Source organism: Tachysurus vachellii, chromosome 2 (genome assembly GCF_030014155.1).
Source record: "Tachysurus vachellii isolate PV-2020 chromosome 2, HZAU_Pvac_v1, whole genome shotgun sequence".
Classification (NCBI taxonomy): domain Eukaryota; kingdom Metazoa; phylum Chordata; class Actinopteri; order Siluriformes; family Bagridae; genus Tachysurus; species Tachysurus vachellii.
Genome location: NC_083461.1, coordinates 40010961 through 40034960, shown reverse-complemented (window position 1 = coordinate 40034960; position 24000 = coordinate 40010961). Strand labels below are relative to the sequence as shown.

Genomic DNA, 24000 nt, shown 5'->3' with positions numbered 1-24000 from the left:
CTACCACACAAAAAACAGCTAATATGACTAGCCAGTGAGCAAAAGCTAACTAGCAGCACAGACTAGCAAGTAAAATCGAGTAAAAATAAATAATTTTAGGGAATGAAAGATTATCTCAGCCCACAAAATCTAGAAACTAGCAAAAATAAAAGTAAACAAAAGTTAATTTAGTGAGGAAAAGTAACTAGCAAGGAAAAGCTGACTTAGCAAGCTAGAGGACAAACTAGAAAGTGAAAGCTAACCTATTAACCAGAAGCCAAAGCAGGTTTATGTATTTTATCTACTTTTGTAAACGATTATAAAATAAAAAGGCCCAGCTTTCTTTTGTGTGTGTGTTTTAGTTAGCCGTTAGCACCAGTAAGCTCATGCTGTACATGCTTGGCATTGCTAACATTACTGCTGACTGCTTTATATCTCACTTTGCTGTTTTTAGGCTCTGACACCTCCAGGCCACCGTACAGTATAACAAAGTGCACAACAGAGTGTGATGTTTATCCTCCCTATAGCACTATTTCTATAGTAATTTGCATATCACACAAGACCGGTTGAAATATGTTGTTTTTTTTTGATGACACCACAAACTCACCTGATGTAGCTCCGCCCCCAAAGTCAGTTTTATACAGACAACATTGGGGCTTCTGGTAAGAGTCGATATTTAAGAGCAGATCCAGCGCTTGTTCTGTGAAGAACCTGTGGTTAAAGGATACAGAGAGACACGGACACGTACACACACAGAGACACGTACACGTACACACACATTGTGTGTTGTCTTGTATTTTTTATTTGCAGTCTTTTGTCCTGCACCGTCTTTTGTCCTGAATGCCTTTTGTCCTGACTGTATTTTGTCCTACGCTGTATTTTGTCCTGCACCGTCTTTTGTCCTGACTGCCTTTTATCCTGTTTTTTCTCCTACGCTGTCTTTTGTCCTGCACTGTCTTCTTGTCACGTACACGTACACACTCACACACACGTACACGCATGTACACACACGCACGTACACACACACACGCATGTACACACACACACACGCATGTACACACACACGTGTACACACACACACGTACACACACACACAGATAATAATTACATATAATTAACAAGATTAAGGTCTAAACTCCAAACCCCTGAGTTGATTCTTTATTACAAAATTATTTGACATTTTATCCACAGTTTGAATGTAACAGATGTTTGTGTTCCAATCTGAAGGTAGTTCCCTTTGTGGACGCCATGTTGTGGACGCCATGTCATGGACGCCATGTTGTGGAAGCCGTGTCGTGGACGCCGTGTTGTGGAAGCCATGTGTTTAGGCAGTGTTTCATTTTGCTGAAATGTGACAGCAGCACTGTGAGTGTTGGTCCATAAACATTTCTACCAGCGCTCCGGTGGATGGATTTGGAACACAGCCGGTTCTACATCTTCTCATAAGTGAGCTGATGTCCGCAGGTCTTACACACTTTCCTGTACTGATCCTCATCCTCATCCAGCAGCTCTTCCTCACCATATTCATGCTGGTGGACTCCGGTGTCCTTCCTGAACACACTGCTCCTCACCGCACGCCTCAACTCTGAGGGAGCGAGAGAGAGAAAGAGAGAGAGAGAGAGAGAGAGAGAGAGAGATATGTTCAGAGAGAGCGTGTACATGTGGGTGTGTTTTAGGTGTGTGTTGTGTGTGTGTGTGTGTACCTTTGACTTTCTTGTTGAAGCGTTTCTGTTTCTGCACCTCTCTGTTCTCCTCTCGAGACTCTTGTGCTTCCTCCAGAGCTTCCTCACTGCCCCAAACCTCCAGAGACCGAGCCACAACCTGCACACATACACGCACACACACACACACACGCACACACGCACAGGCACACACATTATACCTTGTTCACTGCATAGGGCACTAGATTTGAAGAATTGCTTGTTGTAATCATGTAAGATGTAGGCAGCAGTGTGTTTGTGTAAGTAGTAGGGTGTGAGGTGTAGGGATTAGGTATAAGGTGTAGGTATAAGGTGTAGGTATAAGGTGTAGGTATAAGGTGTAGGTATAAGGTGTATATATAAGGTGTAGGGTTTCAGATTTTAACTTGGGTATAATGCTGTATAGAGCAGGTTTGAAGGTCAGGGTACACATCAGCTCAGGGTGGAGGTTAAGGACAGAAGGTCAGAGATGTTACCTGAGATTTCAGGTAGAGCTTCATGTCTCCCCAGCGAGGATTGTGGGGGTTTTTCCTCAGGATGAAGCGCAGCGGCGGCTCACGCTGATCCAGATCACAGTCTTTCAACAGAAAGAGCTGCTTCGCCTCTGTTCGAGAAATCAGCTTGTGTTTCAGCTCGCTGTCTCTACCACACACACACACACACACACATACACACACACAGACACACACAGACACACACACACGCACACAGACACACACACACACACACACGCACACACACATGCAGACACACACGCAGACACACACACACAGACACACACGCAGACACACCACACACACACACGCACGTGCACACACACACAGACACGCGCACACGCACGTACACATACACAGACACGCGCACAAGCACGCACACACACATACACAGACACGCACACCGCACACACACATACACAGACACGCACACCACCCACACACACACGCACGCACACACACAGGTTATGATATAAAATCTCTGACAAGGTCTGAGCTCTGACTCAAACTGTACAGATCACACACACACACACACACTTTGTTTCCTGTATGTGGTCTAAGTCAAACAAGGTTTTCTTTTGGTTGTTGACATGTGTGTGTGTGTGTGTGTGTGTGTGTGTGTGTGTGTGTGTGTAAAATAACTCATACACTCAACCACAAAAACATCACAGACACAGCTGTGGAGGAGTGTTGTTGTTTGACTGAGACCTCCTACAGGAAACAAAGGGTGTGTGTGTATGTGTGTTGTTTTACCTGCACTTGTCACACACTGAGAGATCAAAACTGTTGCTTAGGTACGACTCCATGAACGGCTTTGTGCACTCGTCACACACCAGATAATCTGGCTCCATCACTGGGGCTTTTAAACACATACACATATACACACACACACTTCTGCATCAATCAAATCTTTTCTTAATCTAACCTTTAATTGTTCAACAATGAAATATTCAAAAGATTTTAAAACCCTTTAAAAATGCCAGACGCTTCCTGTATCATCCCTCAGCCCTGATTCACAGATGGAACTTAAAGAAGTCCTTTTTCACTGCAGCATCACTGTTCATCACTCTGCCTTTAATATGAAGATGTGATACTGGATCTTTGAGGGTGCCAATACTTTCAGCACATCCTCACACTGTGTGACTGAACGAGGGGGAATGTGGTGACTGTAGTTACCAGGTTTGTGCACCACTCTGGTTGCCTGCTGCTTGTCCTCCTCCTCGTCCTCCTCGATGAAGAAGCCAGCACCAGAATCGATGGTTTTAGCTATTTTGGTTGCCGTGGCACCTGAAACACACACACACACACACACACACACACACGCGCGTGCACAGGGTCAATCTCTAAAGTCCTGTTTTATATTTTATATGTGTGTTTTTATTGTGTACACACACATACACACATATATACACACACACAAACATACACACACATACACACCCACACACAAACACACCCACAAACATACACACCCACACACAAACATACACACATACACACCCACACACAAACATACACACATACACACTCACACATACACACCGACACACACACACACCGACACACACACACACACACACACACACATACACACCCACACACCGACACACACATACATACATACACACACACACAAACACACCCACACACAAACATACACACACACCCACACACCGACACATACATACATACATACACACACACACAAACACACACACACACACACACACACAAACACACCCACACACAAACATACACACTCACCCACACACAAACATACACACATACACACACACATACACACCCACACACAAACATACACACATACACACCCACACACACACACACACCTTCCCCAGCAGACAGGCGGGTGGTGAGTCTGGCTTGTCTCAGCATCAGTGCCCTCTGTCTGTTCCTCTCGATCTTAGCCAACATGAACGGAGTTAATGTCTCACTCTGAGATTTACCTTCTGTTTCACTCCCAGCAGACGACAAACTCGACTTCACACACTCCATCCTGACCACCACACACACACACACACACACACACACACACACACACACACACACACACACACACACACACACACACACACCTGCAGAGAGGAAGATCATTATAATATATACAATCTATACATCTATACAACTGTACAACATCAATACAACTGCACAACATCTATACAACTATACAACTACACAACAACTACACAACATCAGGACCTGTACACATGTATAAACACAACTGACAGTGTAGTTTTATATAATTATAAATATGATCACTGACCCTGTGCAGCTTTGTGTCACTAAGCGACAGTGAATAATGTCCACGTCACATTTACAGATAAATCACGTGTACAATATGAGTATAAATGTATAGTTATATATTAAAGAAACACTTCACTGTTATACAACACAGCGTAAAGCTAATGCTAACGCTTTTGTGTGTGTGTGTGTGTGTGTGTGTGTGTGTGTGTTTCGTCTTCTTCTACGGCTGAAGTGAACGATCTGAGTCACGTGACACAGGTTTTCGCCACCTATCGGCCGACACGTGGGGGTGCAGCTCACTCAAACCTTTAATGTAGAAATGTTCTGCTTTGTTTTCAGGTGAAGCTTCAGATTCTGTCGTCTGTTTAGATAAAAGCTAAAGGTTACTGAAGGTGTTGGAGTGTTTCCCAGTGAGAATATTTATGACAGGAAGGCCAGCTCAGTCCTGGGGATTCCTCTGGACACAGTACAGGAGGTGGGAGAAAGGAGGATGGTAGTAAAACTATCCTGATTGCTGGAGAACGACTCTCAGCTCCTGTATGAAACAGTTTCAGCTCTGAGCTCCTTCAGTGACAGACTGGTACATCCTAAGTGTCTTAATCAATCAAAGCAGCTCCCAGTGAACCAGTCACCATAATACACACTGTTATTACAATAATGACAATAACAAAGTATTTAAACACGTGCAATAACAGAAATATTTAAAAACGTGCAATATTACCTGTGTGCAATGTGTCTGTTAGTGTGACTACTTACTCGTGGTCTTTGTATTTATACAGTGTTGTGTTTATACTAAATATTATATTATGTCTTTTTTTATATTTGCATTTCTTTCTCTTTGCTGCTGTAACAGGGAAATTTCCCCATTGTGGGACGAATAAAGGTTTATCTTATCACACACACACACAGACACACATACACAAACACACACACATACACAAACACACAGACACACACATACAGACACAGATACACACACACACACACACAGACACATACACATACAGACACATAGATACACACACAGACACAGACATACAGACAGAGACACACACGCATACACACACACAGACACATACACACAGAGACACACACACAGACACATACACACAGAGACACACACACAGAGACACACACACAAACAGACACACGCACTTCCTCATACTAAGTGTTAACTGATGTGTTGTTTTGATAAGACGAGCTGATGAACAGGAAGTGGTTGTTCTGTCCTGTTGCGGTCGTCTGCTTGTAGTACTTAAGAAAAGGAATAAAGACACAAACACTAAAGTAATTACTACAAAAATATGTTTTATTTCTTTATGAACTGTCCACAGGAAACAGAGCAGGTATTTAATTACAGACAGAACTCAGTGGATCTCTTCACTGGACATGGTAAAGGTTGCAGTTGAATGATGTGTAAACAGATACGTTACAGTGTTAAACCTCTCTGTTCTGTCTTTGTTTCTTTACTGTGGTGCTGAAGATGACACGCTGATAAGAGACAAGCAGCTCAACAGCCTCAGCTGTGTTCAGAAAAACTTCAAATAATAATAAATCCACACAAAAACAGGTTAAACCCACATATTAAACATGAGGCATGGAGTAGATTTCATTTCAAAATATCATTTTTTTCCTTCAGTGTGGCTAAAGCTAGTTTTACTAGTTAACGTTCGATCACACTGAACTCCTGTGATGTCATCCGTCACCAGTGGAATCCAGAGCTGTTTATCTTCTCTTTGTTCCACCGAAACCTGCAACATGAAGAATATTTTGAGAGCGTAAGAGGCCGTGTTGTCGTGGTGGGAGGGTCTAACTCTCTCTCGCTCCTGTCAATCACACAGGCACAAGCCTACAGTGGAAGACTGTGAGCTCATGAATGTGGACAAGGACAAACAGCCACCACCATCAACTCTGGAACTGCTTTATCTTTATTTTTTGAGAAACAGAACTGCATAAGGACGTAAAGTAATATTATAAAATAAATAAAAATAACTTAGGAGGAGGGATGAGGAACAGGGGTGGGAGGGGGCAGGGTGGACGAGGGACAGAGGGAGGACGGAGAACGGGGGGGGGGGGGGGGAACAGAGGGGAGGGACAAGGGACAGAGGGGGGGCGAGGGACAGAGGGGGCGGGTGGGGGAGTTTACCTGAAGCAGTGCGAGTCCCTGAACTGGAGCTGGTGCTGGTGCTGCTGCTGTGGTTGTTGGTGTTGTAAAATGGTGAACCATAAGGACTCACAGGAGGACCACGCCTACTCACACCACACACACAGGAAGATTTGTGTATTTGTGTTATATATACAGTGTGTTTGTGTAAGTGAACTACACTACTGGTCTGTCTATTAGAACTGTCATCATTCATTTCAAGTTGTGTACATACGATAAACACATAATTAAACTACATGAACCTCTGAGAGCCGAACAGGTATCCCAGCAGCCCTCCTGTTCCCATTCCAGTCCAGAATCCTCCTCCACCTCCGTTTCTGCCCCCTAGTCCACCAATTCCAGACCCCAACCCACCATAGCCGGCAGCGTGAGGTGAGCTGGATGAATCTGTAAAGCTGTATGCAGGAGGAGGATCTGAAACAACATAAGACCCTAATTACAGTGACACTGTGGTGGAGCTACAGTCTGATTGGTTAAAGCAATAGCGTGGGCGGGGCCTACAGTCTGATTGGTTAAAGCAATAGCGTGGGCGGGGTCTACAGTCTGATTGAATAAGGGACCGTGTGGACGGGGTCTACAGTCTGATTGGTTGAAGCCATAACATGGGCGGTGTCTACAGTCTGATTGGTTAAAGCGATAGTGTGGGTGGGGTTTACAGTCTGATTGAATAAGGGACAGTGGGGGAGGGGTCTGCAGTCTGACTGGTTAAAGCGATAGTGTGGGCGGGGTCTGCAGTCTGATTGGTTAGAGTGGACTTGTGTGTGGTAATTAGTCACTCCATACCTGTATATTCAGACCTAAACCCAGGAGGAGGCGGACCCGTCTTACTGTAGCCTGCCCCATCAAACCCTGGGTTTCCTTGGTACCGATCTCCATGGGAACCACGACTAGAGTCACACAGGAACATCTTATACACGGCGAAGGCGAGCAGCAGGAAGAATGCAATGACCACAAGGCTGCCTAAACCCTCGCCTGAGAATCCACTCAGGGAATGCTGGCTGCTTCCATGCTGCTCCTTTCTCTGGAAGAATCCAGATGAAAAGTCCGAGAATCGAGATGATCCTTGTTTCTGACGGCCTTCGGCTGTGAGCTCCATTGTATACTCAAGACCACACGAGCCCCTCAGTATATACGGGTCATCGGGGCTGTTGTAGCCTTCACAGGAGACCTCCACCTTTCCAAAACGGTACCAATTATCCATATCAGTCTTGCACTCCCACTACAGAGGGGAGGAGGGGGGAGATGAGACCAACACTAATAAAGTCTAAAAAGTTAATAACATACAGTTACAGGACAATAATCCATGATGGGACCCATTTACTGCTGCTGACTAAAACTACACGGTGTTCACCATCTCAGACCAGTCAGTAACTGTAGCTGTTCAGGTGAACCGTTACTCATGAGCACGGACACACACCTGGACATCCACGCCGTCCCAGCCTTTATTCTGACACTGGACCACTTCAGGGACGAAGGCGGAGCAGCCGGCGGATCCTCCTACACACTGCAGCTGAGGAACAGGGCTGGAGCGGCGAGCCGTGGTGTAACGGCCCCGGTACAGAGTCAGGGCCTGGACATCACGGAGCAACACGGCTCCTGTACACACACGGGCACACACACACGGGCACACACACACGGGCACACACACACGGGCACACACACACAGGCACACGCAGACACAGGCACACAGACACACACGGGCAAACACAGGCACACACAGACACAGGCACAGGCACACAGACACACACACACGGGCAAACACAGGCACAGGCACACACACGGGCAAACAGACAGACACACACACAGACAGGCGCGCGCACACACACACACACACACACACACAGACAGAGACAGACAGAGACACACACACACACACACACACACACACACACACACACACACACACACACACGTTTGATCCTAGTGTTAATTAGTTAGATGTAACTTTTATACACACTTCCTGTTATTACCTCACAGTCATCAACACAAATACAGAACTATATAAACATCACCATATTTGTTCCTACAGCTAATAAACACTTTAACTTTACCGTCATTCCAGCAGTAGATGATCGGAGACATTAACATGTTGATCAGGAAAAGCGCAGCGAGCGCCATGTTTACACTCCCCAGGCTAACAAGCTAAGCTAAAATAAGACGAGATATTCTACAGTTTCTGACTGCTCCAGATATGTGACAATAAAACACGCCTCAGAAGGTCGCGCTATAAATCCGCTCTGTTTTATTCCTGGTTATAAACAACTGACGTGTCTTTCTCTTATTAGCAAAATAATCTGGCGCAATCAAACGGCAACGCAGTAAACAACGCGTTACATCCGCTTCCGGGTTTGTTACGTCATCGACGTTGGCCAATGAATTGATCAGATTTAGAATCAGAAAGAGCTTTTTGTTGTCATGTGTGTTTGTGCACACAAGCAGTTACACAGAGTGCAGACAATACACATAAATAAATAAACTCTATGTACACTTGTGCTATAGATGACAGAACAGAATGAGATGTATTAGGATGGAGATGGTAATAATTATATATAAGATTATTGCACATTATTATTGTGTCATGGGGAACATTTACCTGTTCATCAGGTCGATTGTCAGGGGAAAGAAACTGTTCTTGTGTCTGATTGTGATGGTATTTGGGGCTTTGTATCGATGGTAAAGGTTTAAAAAGCTGTTGACTTGGATGTGAGGGATCCAGAGTGATTTTCTGAGCTCTGTTCCTCACTCTGGATCTCTACAGTTCTTGGAGGATGGACAGGAGAACGACAATAATCCTCTCAGCAGTCTGAACCTTTCTCTGTAGTCTTCTGGTGTCTGAGTTTGTTTCTGAGCCAAAAACAGACAGTCACTGATGTGTACAGAACAGACTCCATGACGGCTGAGCAGAACTGTTTCAGCAGCTCCTGCGGCAGGTTAAACTTCCTAAACTGGTGAAAGAACTACATCCTTTGTTGGGCCTTTTTTTTTACAGTGGTGTTGATGTGAGTGATGGTGGAGCTCAGGAACTTGAATGCCTTCACTGCAGCCACAGTGCTGTCCATGATGGTGAGTGGGGGGAGTGTTCAACATCTCCACTGTTTTGAGAATATTAAGCTCCGGGATTTGTCCGGGAGAGAAGAAGGAGTTCATCCGTTTTGTTGGGTAGAGAGCGGAGGTTCACCAGGTGAATGCTGGGCAGCGTCATTCGAAATCTGCGCTGTCTGAGCTTCACGAGCTTATAATTAAACTTCTTAACAGTAAAGTGTAGTAATAAAATAACAACACAGACTGCGCTTTGTGCCGAACAACATAGTTTATTTGTGACTGCAAAAAAAAGTCATGACTTCACGCATGCGTGCTAAAGGGGAAACAGGGGGACTGAATTCTCCAGAACGCTGGCTCGCTTCCGCCGTCTACGACATCCGAATAATCGAAAACTGGCAGGAGATTTTGTGGAGGAAAAACTAACAAAAACCTTAAAACAACTGAAGAGCGAAGCACCGCGACTGCCATGTGCGCGCCATCACGATCGGTAGCATTAATAACTATTATTAAAAACTAAAATCAATAACTAATATCAGATAAACAGGACTTTATCATAAACATCCATGCTGTAAACTTCACCTACGTCTCCAACGGAGGATGCGTTTTCTTGGTTGAATTAAGAGTTCATATCCATCACAGACTCTTTTGAAATGACACACTGTGGACAGTCCAAGTGGTTTTTATTTCTGTCAGTGTTCATGTACAACATTCTGTGATGAACAGATACCGGAGATTTTATAAGTATATACTGTAGTATACGTCAAGCACAAGAAAATGACCCAAATGCTGAATATGTAGAATCTGTTCTAAGAAAATGTTTTTACAGTTAATATTTTTTTTAAAAATCCTCATTTGTTGGAAATATTTCTTGCTTTTATGATAGTACGTTAATGGTAGCGTTGAGTTTTTCGGCACTAAACCTGATAGGTTAGCGGACAATGATTTGGTCGCTAAGGTCCAGAAGGTGAACTTCAATTTGTGCTGGAAAAGGATAAATTTACTGTGTGATGAAAATAAGTGATGAAAATAACATTAAAAGATAAACATTTTACATTTTTAATAGTTAGCGATAGTTAGCATGGGATCTTGATTACTGCAACTTTAATACATCAAATAAAGTAAATAAAATATAGTTAAATGCCCTGGATGGTTATACAGTAGATGGGGACGATGAACATGCACACTAATGTAAATATAAAATTTAGTCAGAGAAATATGACAATGATATGTTATATTTAACATGTGGAGTGTGTGAAAATACCACAGGCAGCATTGTGGGGCAGTGTTAATAGAATATTATACTGTAAATACTTAACATCGGCATTGACATCTATCACTTGTGTCATTCTACAAATCCGTAATGACTAACGAATTAAATGAGCCATGTTCAAATAATACGTTATACACAAAATAAATCATTAAACTCTTCCATTACAGTTGCCCTGCCCTTAGTGTTCAGGTTGAGCTTCAGGATTGTTTAATTCAGATTAAGTCATGAAGCCTTTGTGTTGAACATCCCTGAGGAGTTAAAGTTTACTTCTCTCTTCCCATGCAGTGTCTCTCAGTAGTTCCCACATCCATCTTGTTCACTTTCCACCTTATAACAGTCTAAATCTGCTGTGCAAACGTGTGTTAAGCGTCTTAATCTCGAAGGACACGTTAAACAAAAATGATTTACTAGTAAAATAACGTGCTGCTTTTTAACATCCCACGATGCACCGATCCTGTTAGGTGTCTCCATGACGTGTAGCTCTGATTGAATTGTCGGTGTAGTTCACGCTATAGTTTCTGAGTTCTGTTTCATTTCTGTATAGTAACTGTATAATTGGCCAAATTACAAACAACCGCTCAAACTATTTCTGTACTTTCTGTAAGTGTTGCGTTTCACTTCTGTATAGTTTACTGTGTAGTAGTTCTGTGCTGTTCTGTCTCAGTTCCTGTCTAGTTTCTAGTATTTTGTGTAGTTTCCATTTGTCTGCGTTATTATCTGTGATTGTCGTCGTTCCACTTTGATTTCTGAATATGTTATTTGTGGCTTCTTTGTGGTTTCAGCAGGGGCTCTATGTGATATGTGTAGTTTCTCTTATTTCTTTGTACGTTTTGTCTCAAAGTCTGTCATAGACAGAAGCCGAGGTGCGTGTTCTATATCTAGGTTCTGCTTGGCAACACATGTTCCCCTGAGTCTCCTCAGATGGAGACGGGGCAGGTGATGATCTTGTCCTCCAGCATGACGCTGACCACGAGGAAAACGAAATAAAGCACGAACATGAAGAAGCCAAGCAGCTTGCTCATTTTCCACTTGCACGCGGCGATGGAGACGATGACAAAGATAAGCATGAGGAAGAGCAAGACGATGGCACAGAACAGGCCGTTACTGCTCACTGCCACTGGCTTCAGGTTGTGAAATACAGAGAAGAGCAGCCATGGGAAGGGCAAACTGACGAGAAAGGACAAAAGGACAATCAAACATTACAGCCCATTAAGTTCCCTTAATGCTTCTGGATCCTCCTGATGGAGTTTATAATCCTTACCCCACTGTGATGTCAAATATGTTGGAACCCACTGAGCTCGACACAGCCATGTCTCCTAAACCTTTCCTGGCCACAATGACGCTGGTGATGAGATCTGGAATGGAGGTTCCTGCTGCGAGAATCGTCAGCCCCATGATCTCCTCCGTAATGCCAATAGTCTCCCCAACCTGTGGTGGATAAACAGATTGTAGGCAAGTTACGGTGTTCTGCTGTGTTCAGGTGTCTATTATCATAGCCATGATGTGCACACGAGCAGGTTATATAGTGCTTTATGTCCCTTCATGACGAAATCATACAATCACATTCCAAATCCCAGAGAAATTCAGAAATCTAATTTAAAATCAACTAACACAGTGTATCTCCTGAAGCATCCCAGTACTTAAGCTTAATACAATCAAATGTTGTACATTAGCTTTTTTTAGGACCAGTAATTCTTGGCCCTGTTACAAATGACACTGCTATTTTAAAAGCCCAGGCATGTCCTAGCCTTAAGAGAGCAGGAACAGAAGTGAACAGCTAATTGGCTTTGGGATTTGGCTGCTTTTCTCTGTCTGTCTTTCTCAGTCTATCTTTGTCTCTTTTCCTTGTCATCCATTGACAGTACGTGCTGCTCGTCTGGGATTGTTGGAATGACTTTTAGTGCTTGTGTGTGTGTTGTGTTCATGCTCACCTGGTGAGCCCACCACACCATCAAATAAGAGAAGACAGCAATCCAACTGATGGAACCCAGAAACGTGACGGGAAAAAACCTCTTTGATGTCTAAGTAAAAAAGAAAACGATAAGAGGAAGTCGGTATTGTGTTACATGAAGCTAATGTTGCTAACAGTGGTGAAGGCTTAAAGCCTGGTGTTAGCGTGGTGTAAGAATCCCACAGCAGAATGAAAGATAGACTGAAAAATTTCTTCTGCTTTGGATGGTGAATGATTATAGCAACACAAACAGATTCTACTTGGAGCCATGCCTGAAATGGAAATGTCCTAAGAGCATGCAATGCATGATAGGAAAACAGGAATTAAATGTTAAGCGTGAGCTTCTCACATCTCTGCGGACGTCGGGCAGTGTGAGCCACAGTGGGAAGACAATGGGGAAAATGAAGAGGTACATGACTTGCTTCTGTCTCGTTTCTGGCCACATTAAGCTGAGAGGCTGGTCTTCATCCTCCTCTTCTTCCTCACCCTGCATCAAAGTACTGAAATCAGTGACTGAGTCATAGTCAGATCTCCATCCCTGCTTCAAACACACCTTCATAGACACCCCTTGGTTGAGTCCTATTTACCAGCCTATGGCCAAAGTTATGTTTATCAAGAAGGCATTGCCATTTGTAAAGATTATCAGTCTTCATTCATACTGGAGAACATTTGTAGCAACAGATCCTGACATGGGAACAAGTGAAAATGGTTTAGAATCAACTATAAGTCAGTTCCAGGTGCCATATTCCTCATGAAAGTTTCTGGGCAGACAACACAATGCTTTCAGGGTTCCTGTTCTCAGTGTTCTTGTGTTTCTAGGGTCTGATGATATGCAGGTCCAAACATCCCAAGATTCTATATTTGGGGTTCTTGTTCTCAAAAGCCTATGTAAAGCTCTGTTCCCAGTGTCCCAGGGTCCAACATTCCCATGTCCCTATTTTATGTTCTGGGGCTTCTGTGCTCACAAAGGTCTGTGTTCTTATCATTTATGTACCCAGTCAAATTTGGTGGGGAAACAACCAACAGGCAAACCCAAGATCATATGTCTCCAGTTCCCCTGTATTACTAACATGCTTGTTCAATGGACCCTATTTTTCTAGGTCCTATGTTCCCAAAGGTGTTCAAAAGACCCAATGTCAGTGTGCTTTTTACAGGAAATTCTCACCTCAATGTCCATTAACTACTTTATGTTCATAGGGTCTTCGTATGTTCCCAGGACCATGTGTTCCTACAGACCTAAATAGCCAAGGGTTATTCTTGGGGCCTAACATCCCTTCCATCCCCTCCTTCGGTGGGAAGCAGTGACACGTTTATCTGTAACTCCACTGGCTGCAGTGTGTTACCTGTGCTATGCTGCCGTTCATTGGCGGAGTGACTTCCACCTCCACCTTGGTGCTTTTGGGGAATTTCTTATTCACTGAAAGATGGATCACAAGAGAAGAACAAAAAAAAGAAAAACAGAAGTAAACGTTTTAGTGACACTGCAGAGAAACAGATTTATATGACAACACACATTTCTTCACTGTTAGAATACATACCAATGCCATTCATTTCATCTTGTCCCTTTTTACTTGCAAGCTTGTGCAGAATTGAAGCTTTGTCTTTGAATTTCCCTAATACACACAATACAATACACTTAAACCCACCCACAACACACCCACCCACACACACACATCTATGAAAGTATGCTTAGTTACTGCTAGGTAGTGTTAGTTTCAATAAGAAGCTGCTTTGTTGAGGAAAGCGTGCATGTGTGTGTTACCTTCGCTGAGTGGGTCGAGTGTGTGGATCATGAGCTGGAAGATGCTGTTCCTCATCAGTGAGTTGTGCAGAGAGGCAGAACTTACCCCTCGTTGAAGATGGGGCTTGGCCTGAAGCAGGAAGAGCATTTATAGAGCAGTATGTGATACTGACTGAGACTGGGTGATACAGTGAAATGGATATTGTGATATCATACTCAAGATGTTCTGTACTGCACATTCAAGTTATACATACTGAGAGTTGGTTTGCATCACCTCCAGCGTTGCCAGCCTTCACAAAGACACAGACGTATCTAATGTTACTTCATTATTCACATCATCAAACAATTAGACAACAAAATGGCTATCATTTTTATAAAGTATATTGTTCCTCAGACAGGTTGGTGTCTGTTAGAGCTGTGACAGTGTGTACCTGTGTGTATCAGCTGTGTGTGTTATATGTTTATATCAATGTAATCATTGGCATGACGGTATAAAGGAATTAAATGATATGTTAAAGATATGTAAACATTCTCGGAGATTCAAGAGCAATAGAAAAAAAGTTAGTTTCACAGAGAAAACAAAACTTATGAAGCACAGCGGGAAAGAAACCATCAGGTTTGGAAAAAACTATCAACATTTTTATCTTTAATGGAATAAATGTAAAAATATAATCATACTTTTTCAAAGGGAGAAGGGAAGGATGAAAGCAGTGATTTGAACAGCAAAAGATTTTTTTCTTCTAATTCATAATGTAACTCAGAACTAACCCAATTACTAATCATTTCCAATCATTCACACCAACCCCTCGAATATACAACCCTTATTATAATGCACTTACTGCACTGTCCTCAGTCCAACAACAACACTTTATTGTATTGAAGTTCCTCAGGGATCCACTTCTGGTCCACTCTTGTTTCCCCGTACACAAAGCAACTCGTCTCCTAACACTGATATGCTGATGACACACATCTTGTCTTTCCCTTTCTCCACATCTCAAGTGTCTCTGACTGCCTTTCCAGGATGAACACTTAAGATTTAACCTTGACTAAAAGGACTCATCTATGGCATAACTGAGGACTTACACATGATGGATCTTTATGATAGTAGGGACGAACTTACAGTATGTCTTGTAATGATTTTGGATGGTGGACTCAATTTTTCCAATCACACCATGTGTACCAGCAGATCTTGCAGACTTTTTGTTCAACATCAACATAACATCAACAGAATACAAAATTTCCCATAAAAATACCTCAGATTCTTATTCAAACTCACAAGAATTCCAGACTATTGCACCCTTACACTTGCTGGCCACAATGACCCTACAGGGACATTGTCGTTCACCTTTAGAAGTTATTCAGAAAATTTCAGATGTCTTCTCATGCCACTTCAACTTTAGTCACTTCAACTTTCTGTCACAGAAAAAAATCAAATTTAAATTCTTCTCCTTACTTATCGAGCCTCAAAGTGGTTGGTTCAGAACTCCACACCAACCCAGATCTTTAATCTTTAACTTTAAAAGATCTCCTTTTTCAAGATTAAGGAAGGTCAAGCTCTCCCAGCTTTAGTGTTCTGGGTCTTCCCAGGAGGAACAAAACTTAACCACTTAACCCCATCAAAATGGATAACTGTGCCGTTATTTTAAACAGAAGTTGAAACCGCACTGAATTGTAACTGAATTGTGTGCTCATTCAGGGGAAATGTGGACTAAAACTAGTCAATAAGCCGGTTTTAATTTTTATTCTGACCCGGTGTTGTCATTAAGATCTTTCTCCTAAAATCTAGCATCATTCTCCAGTCGTAGAGTTGTACAGTAGATACAAATCTACAGTCTCAGAGTATTGTTTATCAATGCAATTTAAGCTGCTTCCACATCTGGAATTTCCTGTTAATAAAAGCATATCCCAAACTTTTAAATGTAAATAAACAGCATGATCACACAGTCCTTGTAAGACAGACAGTCATAAACCTTAGATGACTTAGATGGTCACTACTTGAAACATTAAAAGACTTTCTTTTATATTAATTCACTGTCATGCTCATGGTTTTCAGTCGCCAAGGTATGAAATGATAAAAATAGAACAGACCAAACAAATGTTTCTTATAGAACAGATCCAAATATGTAAGACTACTGAAAAGAATTTCAAAAAAGTTCTATGAGTCTTCAGAAAATCAGTATCATTCAACTGAAATGATGATTTGAGTTTGAGGTCATACTGTTTTGACTCTTGAGGACAAAGCGTGGCTCCTGGCTAAAGTTAGCTGTGCTAACAGGATCTGATGCACTTATCTGATTAGTGCAGAGGAACGAGGGGTTACATCTGGGAATCCATGCCTCTGCTGGATCGATGCTCCCTCACCCCAACATACACCTGTCCTCATTTCTCTTTCTGTTACATTTCCCTAATTTAATCATAATTTGCCAAGAAAAAGGTACCATAAAGGTACAAATAATAAAACAAACAGGCAAACTAACCCACAATGGAACAACAATAGTCTTTAGACCCAATTCTTTATTTCAGAGATATTCATTACCATTTATATCCTGGAAAAGTACCAGGGATTTACCCTTGAGGTTCTCTCCCTACTGACAAGGGTCTGTACCCTACAATCTCAGTTTAGTGTCTTTTATTTCTGGCAGGTTTAACATTGCTGTCTCAGAGGTTAAGTCTGTAGGTCAATGATTGAGACTGCAAGCTTAAATCCCAGCACTGCAAAGCTAAAACTTATCCACAGATTCATGAGGATGGAATACTGCTTGCTGGAATCATGTTCAAAATATTAAATATGTTAAATACATGAGAACTGTAGCTACTGAGGATTTCTGACATGTGAAATGGCTGAATCACGTCACCTGAGCACAGAAAGAAGGATACACCACATCAGAAAGCAACAATTCCATCTCCAGCTACATGACAGATAAAGAAGCCACCTTTACTTTTAAGAACTTGCTGTATCATTGATATCATTCTGAATATCACATTTGAATCTCATAATGTAATGTTATCTGCTGAACTGTTTACCACTGTAAACACTACATGTTAAAAGTGGTGAGTCCAAATACTAGCACTACCAAGCTGTCAATGCTGGGTTCTTGAACAAGGCCCTTAACCCTCAACTGCTCAGTTGAATAAATCATATATGTATAAGTAAGAATTACATAGTTGTAAGAGGGTGTGGCCAAAGCATCTTTGCTTCACATCATGGTGTACTCTTTGATGCCTGTAAGTGGGTATGTAAGTGAAGGCTTGAAAAAGATGAAGCCTCCTTGAAAAATAACACCCGCACCTCATCACACTCCACCTGACCAACCTTCACCTTAATACAACAATAGACAAATCAGGTGACTTCCTGTGTATCTCTTCAGCCATAAAACCTTGGACAGAGATTGAGACTGAGCTCGACTCACCTTGGGCATGGCCTCCACTTTATGTACCTGGTTCTGGGTAAGCAGGTTCTTGATTCTACTCTCCACAAAGGAATTGCATTTCATGAAGATCACATAGGAACCATAGGCTCCTAGCAGAGCCATGCTCTCTAGATAGGTGATATAATTGTCCAAGAAGAAGAAAATGAGCATGATGAGGTCTATGATGTAGAAGGAGACATCACGGAAAAGTGGCCACCAGGTGAGGTTGAGTATCTCACGTGAGAACAGCGCACACATGCCGATGACAAACAGGATGTTGAAGACGGCAGAGCCTACGATGGTGCCAATCCCAACATTGCTGTGAGAGATGAACACACCAATGACAGATGTAAAGAGCTCAGGAGCAGAGCCTCCAGCTGCCATAAAGGTGGCACCTGCTACATCATCTGAGATCTGCAGCTTATCTATGATGACAGTAAGCGCTGGGACGAAGAACTCATCACACACGATGGCCAGCGCGATGAACATGTATAGCATCCCGAATATATGCAGCGCCACGGCACCCTGACGCCTTTCCTCCAAAGAGAAAAAATCCTCAGGATAATCTCCATGGCTCTCTAGCACCAATGTCATCGGTGTGGTAAGATCCACCACTTCCTGATGGGTAGAGCGTGCAGTTCTATGGTGCATTGACTCATCTTTTCCTCTGATGGCGCTCCAACAAAGGAGCAGAGAGAATGCGAACAAGCTCAGGACAAACCCAAGGATTCGGGATGCACGAAATTTCCTCCTCACATGATGCCTTCTTGGAGGCTGATTGGCTGAAACCATGGTGACCATGGCTGATAGATGACTCAGCAGTTCAAGGGGCTGTCTCAGAGCTGTGGAGTGACAGGCATGGCTCTGCCCACAGTTAAACTTAATTGGAAAGACATACTTCCTGATTCCACATTGGGGTAAGATCCTCTATTTGTGTCCCCATAATAAGATCTGCAAGAGAAACAGAAGAATTTTAGCTCATATAAAATGCCAAAAAATGCAGTGGAACCAGGAGCTCGGATGTTGACTTCAAGGTGAGAGACTTTTACTTCATTCGGCTTGTAAGTCCAGGGCGAAATTGAAAATTAGTGACCTTTTGGAATAATGAAGGTCTTCGGCAAATGTAACATCCTTTGAAAATCTATCTTTATTTGCTGCATCTCAAACAATGTTGTTCAGGATATCAATATAAATAATAATCTTATGTGTGAGAACAGTGTTATATACAGTAGGTACGTTATTACTATCAGTATTCGAAAGGGTCTGAATGGAGTCACCTCCAAGCTTGACTTAAACCCAGGATCAAACTGTAGGTGGTGAGTGGTGCGACTTCCAGTGATTTTACCCTGTCTTCATGTCTTAATTTCAAATCCTGATGACATCACATCCACAGAGGCCTGAGGTCGACACACAAACAGCATGGAGATATCCCAAGCCCTGTCCAGTTACTAGTTAACTTCATCAGTCTTTTCAACCAACACTCGAAAGATAATACGCGTTTCCGAAAGTGACACCTAACACTTTACAATTTACATAATAGAACCCCAATGTAGCGGTAGTGATCGAATATTTTTTAACCAGATTGTTTATATAGAAGTTTCATTTGAATCAAGCTAATTAATCCATCTTGGTATCATTTTAACGACACAGTGCTGATGATGTATTTTAGCAATTTAAGGTGTTCGAAAAAACATACTGAAACAGCCTCTGTTGGTTTCTACCTCAACATTTGCTGAAGCTTTAATCGGATTTATTAAGCCATTTTATGACTCAAGTTTTTAAGTGTTAGAACTTTAACCTGCTTATTTACAGTAAGCGAGAGTGGGCGAAGCTTCCTCTGTCACTTTGATGTTAACCAGTCACAACACTTGGTCAGGTCACATGTACCACAGTGTAACTGCTCATGTGTCACAAAAGGTGAATTTGAAAGAAAACATTAAAGTGAGGACATAGATTCTTGGCTGTCATGTGACCAGATACAGATACTGTAAGGATCAGATAAGAAAAAATATTTATAAAATAAAAGTTTAGAGCTGCACAAAAAAAGTGCTGACCGGTTCTTCTTAAAGCCTCCCACGTTTAAAGCAGCAGCCCCCTCCTCCATCCACAGTGTGTCATCTCTCCATCTGTCCATCTAACCACTTAATCCGATCAAGAAGCTGCTGATCTCCTGACCTTCCGCACCTCTCGCCTCCAAACTCAACCCGCTACTTTCACTCTGATTTACACAGCAGCACTGCGCTCTGAGATCTTCTTTATTTCTTCATCTCGTCACAGCAACGTTTGTTTTAACTACTGTACGGAAATGAAAACGTCAATAAGGGCATTAATTAATCTTAATTAATTAATGCAGACTGTTCGCCTTTGACTGTGAACATTCACATCGCCACATGGTTCGCTGTAAATGTCAAGTACAAGCTTGTAAACAAAAACAGTCAAACAAAAGATTATCACATTAGTAAAGAGCAAGATCAAAGTAAAGGCATATTCCAGCTGCAATAAATTAAATAAATGGTAATTAAACTACTCTATTGGAGAGTTTTATGTATATATATATATATATATATATATATATATATATAAATATATTATATAAATATAAAATGCTAATTATGTTTATTTAGCATTGAAAAGATTAACACTAAAATAATTGACTCAAAGAGAATCCATAATTTTAAAATTCAGATATTTAAAAAGTTTATTATTTAAAGTAAATTTAAAGCATGTTTAAGGTTTCTGATTAACAGAAATTTATCCCGAAGCAAACAAAATGATTGTTATAGGATAAGATATAAAAAATAAAGAATAGTTTTACCTCGGGACAGTCTGACTCCTGAGACGCCACTCAGCCAACATGCACCAGGACTGAGAAAAAACCACGAATCAGAGAGGAGGAGGAAATAATCTCTCTCTCTCTCTCTCTCTCTCTCTCTCTCTCTCTCTCTCTCTCTCTCTCTCTCTCGACTTTCTGTCCTTTTCCTGTCCTAGATGAGGTCATGTAACTTAGACTGATTATAAAACACCTCACTGAGGCTTTTGTTAATATTGAATATATTCACGTAACACACTGTAATACGTGAATGTGTCACACAGTTAAATAATGATTCTCCTCTAAATGATTCAGTGCATCGTAATTTCCAATCATGATTCTTACTTTGTCAAATGATTCAGTGTGTAATAAATTAGATAATAATGGATTTGATTAGATAATGATTCTTTGTTAAATGATTCAATGTGTCATGGATTAGACATGGATGGATTTGATTAGTTACTGGTTCCTTCCTAAACGATTCAGTTCATCGCTGTAGGTGCAGAAATATATATATATATATATAGAGGTGGATTAAGGAAGAAAAGCAGCTCCTAATCCTGGATTACCCACACTGCTTCACCGCATGAGGACACTCGTGTAATAAAGTGCACTTCAGGTGATTCAGGAACCAAAGATTCATATCTGAAGTGGACTAATGTGATACATAATCACTACGTGGTCTGTGTGTCTATTAGTGTTAATGAAGGTGGCGTGGCCTCTGTGTCTATTACTGTTAATGAAGGAGGCGTGGCCTCTGTGTCTATTACTGTTAATGAAGGAGGCGTGACCTGTATGTCTATTAGTGTTAATGAAGGAGGCGTGACCTGTTTCTATTAGTGTTAATGAAGGAGGCGTGACCTGTATGTCTATTAGTGTTAATGAAGGAGGCGTGACCTGTTTCTATTAGTGTTAATGAAGGAGGCGTGACCTGTATGTCTATTAGTGTTAATGAAGGAGGCATGACCTGTGTCTATTACTGTTAATGAAGGAGGTGTGGCCTGTGTGTCTATTAGTGTTAATGAAGGAGGCGTGGCCTGCGTGCCTATTAGTGTTAATGAAGGAGGTGTGGCCTCTGTGTCAATCAGTGTTAATAAAGGTGGTGTGGCCTCTGTGTCTATTACTGTTAATGAAGGAGGCGTGGCCTGTGTGTCTATTAGTGTTAATGAAGGAGGCGTGGCCTCTGTGTCTATTACTGTTAATGAAGGAGGCGTGACCTGTATGTCTATTAGTGTTAATGAAGGAGGCGTGACCTGTTTCTATTAGTGTTAATGAAGGAGGCGTGACCTGTATGTCTATTAGTGTTAATGAAGGAGGCGTGACCTGTTTCTATTAGTGTTAATGAAGGAGGCGTGACCTGTATGTCTATTAGTGTTAATGAAGGAGGCATGACCTGTGTCTATTACTGTTAATGAAGGAGGTGTGGCCTGTGTGTCTATTAGTGTTAATGAAGGAGGCGTGGCCTGCGTGCCTATTAGTGTTAATGAAGGAGGTGTGGCCTCTGTGTCAATCAGTGTTAATAAAGGTGGTGTGGCCTCTGTGTCTATTACTGTTAATGAAGGAGGCGTGGCCTGTGTGTCTATTAGTGTTAATGAAGGAGGCATGGCCTCTGTGCCTATTAGTGTTAATGATTGAGGTGTGGCCTCTGTGTCTTTTAGTGTTAATGAAGGAGGCGTGGCCTGTGTGTCTATTAGTGTTAATGAAGGAGGCGTGGCCTCTGTGTCTATTAGTGTTAATGAAGGTGGCGTGGCCTCTGTGTCTATTACTGTTAATGAAGGAGGCGTGGCCTCTGTGTCTATTACTGTTAATGAAGGAGGCGTGACCTGTATGTCTATTAGTGTTAATGAAGGAGGCGTGACCTGTTTCTATTAGTGTTAATGAAGGAGGCGTGACCTGTATGTCTATTAGTGTTAATGAAGGAGGCGTGACCTGTTTCTATTAGTGTTAATGAAGGAGGTGTGGCCTCTGTGTCTATTACTGTTAATGAAGGAGGCGTGGCCTGTGTGTCTATTAGTGTTAATGAAGGAGGCGTGGCCTCTGTGTCTATTAGTGTTAATGAAGGAGGCGTGGCCTCTGTGTCTATTACTGTTAATGAAGGAGGTGTGGCCTGTGTCTATTACTGTTAATGAAGGAGGCGTGACCTGTCTATTAGTGTTAATGAAGGAGGCGTGGCCTGTTTCTATTAGTGTTAATGAAGGAGGCGTGACCTGTATGTCTATTAGTGTTAATGAAGGAGGCGTGACCTGTTTCTATTAGTGTTAATGAAGGAGGCGTGACCTGTATGTCTATTAGTGTTAATGAAGGAGGCGTGACCTGTGTCTATTACTGTTAATGAAGGAGGCGTGACCTGTGTCTATTAGTGTTAATGATGGAGGCGTGGCCTCTGTGTCTATTAGTGTTAATGAAGGAGGCGTGGCCTCTGTGTCTATTACTGTTAATGAAGGAGGTGTGGCCTGTGTCTATTACTGTTAATGAAGGAGGCGTGACCTGTCTATTAGTGTTAATGAAGGAGGCGTGGCCTGCGTGCCTATTAGTGTTAATGTTGGAGGTGTGGCCTCTGTGTCTATTAGTGTTAATGAAGGAGGTGTGGCCTCTGTGTCTATTAGTGTTAATGAAGGAGGTGTGGCCTCTGTGTCAATCAGTGTTAATAAAGGTGGCGTGGCCTCTGTCTATTACTGTTAATGAAGGAGGCGTGGCCTGTGTGTCTATTAGTCTTAATGAAGGAGGTGTGGCCTCTGTGTCTATTAGTGTTAATGAAGGTGTGGCCTGTGTGTCAATTAATCTTAATGAAGGAGTCGTGGCCTCTGTGCCTATTAGTGTTAATGATGGAGGTGTGGCCTCTGTGTCTATTAGTGTTAATGAAGGAGGTGTGGCCTCTGTGTCTATCAGTGTTAATAAAGGTGGCGTGGCCTCTGTGCCTATTAGTGTTAATGATGGAGGTGTGGCCTCTGTGTCTATTAGTCTTAATGAAGGAGGTGTGGCCTCTGTGTCAATCAGTGTTAATAAAGGTGGCGTGGCCTCTGTGCCTATTAGTGTTAATGATGGAGGTGTGGCCTCTGTGTCTATTAGTGTTAATGAAGGTGTGGCCTTTGTGTCTATTAGTCTTAATGAAGGAGTCGTGGTCTGTGTGTCTATTAGTCTTAATGAAGGAGGCGTGGCCTTTAATCATCCTTAT

At 42.3% G+C, this 24000-nt stretch overlaps 3 protein-coding genes across 3 annotated transcripts; all 3 read right to left on the bottom strand.

Moving 5' to 3' along the window:
• Positions 1–1110: 1110 nt before the first annotated feature.
• On the bottom strand, positions 1111–4269 carry xpa (xeroderma pigmentosum, complementation group A). Its single transcript, XM_060864699.1, has 6 exons — positions 4024–4269; positions 3350–3460; positions 2927–3032; positions 2156–2321; positions 1683–1800; positions 1111–1564 (listed from the first exon to the last, which is right to left on the bottom strand). Exons 1-6 carry the CDS (start codon positions 4187–4189, stop codon positions 1410–1412), a joined length of 822 nt encoding a protein of 273 aa, XP_060720682.1. The 5' UTR covers positions 4190–4269; the 3' UTR covers positions 1111–1409.
• Positions 4270–5729: 1460 nt separating this feature from the next.
• Positions 5730–8960, bottom strand: saraf (store-operated calcium entry-associated regulatory factor). Its single transcript, XM_060864697.1, has 6 exons — positions 8654–8960; positions 8020–8198; positions 7386–7821; positions 6845–7016; positions 6585–6688; positions 5730–6189 (listed from the first exon to the last, which is right to left on the bottom strand). Exons 1-6 carry the CDS (start codon positions 8718–8720, stop codon positions 6164–6166), a joined length of 984 nt encoding a protein of 327 aa, XP_060720680.1. The 5' UTR covers positions 8721–8960; the 3' UTR covers positions 5730–6163.
• A 1082-nt stretch (positions 8961–10042) lies between these two features.
• On the bottom strand, positions 10043–20867 carry slc24a2 (solute carrier family 24 member 2). Its single transcript, XM_060864692.1, has 10 exons — positions 20832–20867; positions 18017–18967; positions 14861–14896; positions 14628–14736; positions 14404–14478; positions 14209–14282; positions 13215–13352; positions 12846–12935; positions 12176–12342; positions 10043–12081 (listed from the first exon to the last, which is right to left on the bottom strand). Exons 2-10 carry the CDS (start codon positions 18815–18817, stop codon positions 11832–11834), a joined length of 1740 nt encoding a protein of 579 aa, XP_060720675.1. The 5' UTR covers positions 18818–18967; positions 20832–20867; the 3' UTR covers positions 10043–11831.
• Positions 20868–24000: the final 3133 nt, after the last annotated feature.